Source organism: Limulus polyphemus, unplaced genomic scaffold (assembly GCF_000517525.1).
Source record: "Limulus polyphemus unplaced genomic scaffold, Limulus_polyphemus-2.1.2 Scaffold9395, whole genome shotgun sequence".
NCBI classification, from domain to species: Eukaryota; Metazoa; Arthropoda; class Merostomata; order Xiphosura; family Limulidae; genus Limulus; species Limulus polyphemus.
Window position 1 is genome coordinate 2,487 of NW_013675005.1, and position 5,012 is coordinate 7,498.

Sequence of the window (5,012 nt, forward strand, 5' to 3'; positions counted from 1 at the left end):
ATTGTAAAGATGAGTTGAAAAGTTGCACAGAACTCATCTTTTCAATCTTACCTACATGTTTAATATTTACTGTGCAACTTTTCAACTCATCTTTTCAATCTCACCTACATGTTTAATATTTAGTGCAACTTTTCAACTCATCTTTCAATCTTACCTACATGTTTAATATTTACTCTGTACTGAGCAGTTGTGATAAAACTCTACTGAGCAGTTGTGATAAAACTCTACTGAGCAGTTGTGATAAAACTGTGCTGAGCAGTTGTAATAAAACTGTGCTGAGCAGTTGTGATAAAACTGTAACTAGCAGTTGTAATAAAACTGTGCTGAGCAGTTGTGATAAAACTCTACTGAGCAGTTGTAATAAAACTGTGCTGAGCAGTTGTGACTCATCAATTGATTCACCACTTCATAATTTTACAATGTATTTGGTAATGGCAGCTACCTTCTAGCTTTCCTTGCATGTCTTATAAAAATCAAAGAACAATCACAGCTGCCTGGTCAGAGGTAAACATTGTTTGTATTTCATGATATTATTATTAAAGCAGTTCTTAAATTGTAACAAAACATTGCCAAATCTTGTAATTTAGATGAAAACATGGGTAAATTACTGATAAAAATTTATTTTAATTCATCTTTTCAATCTCACCTACATGTTTAATATTTACTGTGCAACTTTTCTGAGCAGTTGTGATAAAACTGTACTGAGCAGTTGTGATAAAACTGTACTGAGCAGTTGTGATAAAATAGATTATAACAATTAATTAGTTTTTTTTAAAAAAAGTTTACCATCTTCAACTTTCTTCTGGAGTTTCTGAGCTTCCTCTAGTAACTCAATACTTCTGTTTTTAGAACCTTCAGCTCTTCCTGCCATTCCATCAGACTACAGCAAATATTAATAAACTATTTATGTTCTGACATATTAGAAAACTACTACAGATACATCATTTTTGCTATTTTATAATTCTATATTCACAAACTTGCATTGGTTCTCTCAGTTTAATAAGCCCAAGTATTTCATTTAAACAATATCTTTCACGAGGTCAAGCTTATAAATCAGACTTTTGTTTAAAGATACTGTACAGATTTATGAAAATTGGTTACTTTTCAGTCATTTATCAAGCTGATACAAGGTTGTAGGCTGGAAGGGTTTGGTGGTCCCAATGGACTCCTCTGCTGGAGATTAGAGTTCCGCCAGAAATATAGCCTATGCTTACGAGCTGTAACCCTCATGAATTATTTTTTTCATACACCAAGAAGTTTATATTGGTTCTTACTTCAACAATCTTTTATATGCATTCCACACAGTTACTCTTACATATACAGTTTATTTGTTATATGATATGCATTCTCAATAAAAAGCAGTTTGCATTAAATAAAACTTACAGATATGAATCTATGACAAATAAACACCCTTAACATTTTCACTATTTTATAAGCGAGTATAATTGAGATCAGTATCTACAAATTTGTAACAACAATTTTAATATTGTGATTTATTTATTATATTTTTTATAAATTAGTGTACTCAATACTAAATACCAATTATATATAAAATGGTCACAGCCAAAATAATATTCATAAAAGCCTTGCGTTATAGGGTATCAATCTTTTTTATGACCCCTTCCCTCTGCACAGCTCAATAGGCCTATGCTCCTGCGATATAAGGAATGAGTACGACCTTTTAATAAGTGTATAATTTATACAAACAAACATAAATCAGAAAAAATAACAACATACAAAGCCTTATTCTAAGTATAAGTAGGACAAGTCACTATGGCTAACAATTATGTTGTGGGAAACTATATTAATCAACATTTCTAGCAGTCTTGACTTACCAATTCTGCTGCTTGATTGGCAGCTTCCACAGCTGCCTGTGCTGCTTTAAGAGCATCATCAATGGCATCTACAATGTTACCGTATGCTGTAGCGGCTTTCACGGCACCATCGGCACTATCACGTGTATCTGCCAGCAGACTAACAGAGACAAGAGAAGTTCATTGGTAATCAGTGTATTTTAGTTTTCTGTTTAAATTCTATATCAAGTTATGTTTGGAGTCTGTAGCTGATGATCTTTAGTCTTAATGACATACTATCCATTTTGTAATCCTTTTATGGTCTTAACTTACATTCACTTTACATTATATACCATGTTACATTTGCAGTTTGTAACTGATGATCCTTAGTCTTAATGACATACTATCCATTTTGTAATCTGTTTATAGTCCTAACTTACATTCACTTTACATTCTATATCATGTTACATTTGCAGTTTGTAACTGATGATCCTTAGTCTTAATGACATACTATCCATTTTGTAATCTGTTTATAGTCTAACTTACATTCACTTTACATTATATATCATGTTACATTTGCAGTTTGTAACTGATGATCCTTAGTCTTAATGACATACCATCCATTTTGTAATCTGTTTATAGTTCTAACTTACACTCCATTTACATTCTATATCATGTTACATTTGCAGTTTGTAACTGATGATCCTTAGTCTTAATGACATACTATCCATTTTGTAATCCTTTTATGGTCCTAACTTACATTCTTTATCATGTTGCATTTGCAGTCTGTAACTGATGATCCTTAGTCTTAATGACATACTATCCATTTTGTAATCTGTTTATAGTCCTAACTTACATTCACTTTACATTCTATATAATGTTACGTTTGCAGTTTGTAACTGCTAATCCTTAGTCTTAATGACACACTATCCATTTTGTAATCTGTTTATAGTCCTAACTTACACTCCATTTACATTCTATATCATGTTACATTTGCAGTCTGTAACCAAAGATCCTTAGTCTTAATGGCATACTATCCATTTTGTAATCTGTTTATGGTCCTAGCTTTTAATCACCTTGAATGTCGGCAAAGTTCTATCGATTACTCTGATTGATAGATTTTAAAGGTTTATCTTAACCATTAACTATTCTGAACGACAGTAAGGTTTTAACTTAACAAGTACCTATTTTAAGTAATTACTCAGATTTCCAGCTTAAAAGTTAAATAATCTGATTGTAACTAAAATTTTGGCTCAATCTCAATCATTTTTGGATCATAATATTAAAATGTTTACATAATTATACAATGATATTAGCCAGACTGATCTGAAATGGAATGATCATTTTACATTATGATTTCTCAATCTAAGTTATACTTGAGCCTAACCCTATCTTTTTTACTTCAATCTAATCATTTGAGCTTTACAATTAACTATTATGAAAACTACTATGAATGTTATCTAATCCTTAATGTAACTTGGATGATATCCTGATTTGGTTGACACTGAACTATTTATCTTTTACTATTTTAGGCAACATATTTCAGTTTGTTTGGCTTAAACTCATACCTATCTAACAAAGCAGCTTGTTCCATCAGGTCACTTGCATGTTTCTTAGCTTCATCCACAAGAGGGCGTACTTCATCAAGTTCCTCTTCTTGTCCGTTCAGTTTTTCCTTGAGCTCATCAATGGCTCTGGCTAGCCTTGAGGAGTCCAAATCTAATTTCTGAGGTGTAAATTAAAATTTCTTCCATAATTATGTTCACATAGAAACTTAATGTAATATGTGTATCCCCTAATATACACTGACACTAAAAATGAATAACTCTATTACTGATTAAAAGCAGTTCAATATCTGACCACACGTATTAAATGTTAAGTCCAAGTTACACTTATATGAATTGAAGTCATTTCAATATTTCATTACACGTACAAAATATAAAGCCAAACAGATTAAAATCAGTTCAATATTTTATTAAACATACTAAATATCAAGTTCATAGAAGTAGATGTTAGTATAAATAAGAAAATTTCAAAAACTTACACTAAAAGCAGTTTCTGCATCTTCTAAAGCTTTCTTTGCAGCTTCAAGCAACTCTTTAGCTTCATCTAGTGTCTTGTTCGTCCCAGCTGCCAGTTGGTTAATAGCAGCAATTATACCCTACAACAATAGATTTGTAATAAAACTGTACTGAGCAGTATGATAAAACTGTACTGAGCAGTTGTGATAAAACTGTACTGAGCAGTATGATAAAACTGTACTGAGCAGTTGTGATAAAACAGTACTTAAGATTAAATAGTTTTCAATTGATTAATTATATTCTTATTGTTATAATTTAAATATTATATTTTTGCACTGATCAGCTAGTTAGTTAGAATATGCAGTTACTTTACGTATTTACTTAAAACAGTGATGTAAGTTTGAATAGTGAATCATATTACATTAGTGATATACTAATGTCAAAAAGATAAGGAACGAATCATTAGTATTTCACAAACTGTTTGTTCCTTAATGTTTGGATACCATTGTAAATTGTCAATAACTTCTACTCAAAGTAAGTTTAAATAATTCAGAATTGAAACTAGATAATATACTTTATGTCATATGATGAACAAACTAGGGTTAGGTAATTTCTTAGAACAATTCCTAAGAAAGTGGAAATTTATAGAGAGAAGATAGCATTGTATAGACAACAGTTAATATTAATTAATACACACTTCAGTAATTGCACCTCTAAGGATTGTATTTTCATGTTCCTATGGAATTTTTTGTAATATTGAAACAAATAATTTTGGATGTTTGACAGCACTATACCCTCAGCTAGAACAGGCTAAAGCTGGAGTTCAGATGGTGGCAGAGCAGAATGGGAAGACAGATCGAGAGTTAGACATCATACAGAAAGAACTAGATAAACTTCCTTATCGTAAGCACATTAACTCTGATAGATATCATTATAAATAAATAAGTTTTATACAGAAAAAACTGGATAAACTTCCTTATCGTAAGCACATTAACTCTGATAGATATCATTATAAATAAATAACTTTTATACAGAAAGAAATGGATAAACTTCCTTATCGTAAGCACATTAACTCTGATAGATATCATTATAAATAAATAACTTTTATACAGAAAGAACTGGATAAACTTCCTTATCGTAAGCACATTAACTCTGATAGATATCATTATAAATAAATAAATAACTTTCATACAGAAAG

The 5,012-nt window shown here is 30.7% G+C and overlaps 1 protein-coding gene across 1 annotated transcript in view; it reads right to left on the reverse strand.

The window, feature by feature from the left end:
* Window positions 1-757: 757 nt before the first annotated feature.
* Window positions 758-5,012, reverse strand: part of LOC106475901 (laminin subunit alpha-like) — a gene marked incomplete at its 5' end in the record, with an annotated part of 20,668 nt that continues 16,413 nt past the window's right edge. The window contains 4 exons of the mRNA XM_013936576.1: window positions 758-880; window positions 1,836-1,974; window positions 3,362-3,519; window positions 3,838-3,954. Of these exons, the coding sequence (XP_013792030.1) occupies window positions 758-880; window positions 1,836-1,974; window positions 3,362-3,519; window positions 3,838-3,954 (537 nt within the window). The remainder of the gene's footprint in view (window positions 881-1,835; window positions 1,975-3,361; window positions 3,520-3,837; window positions 3,955-5,012) is intronic.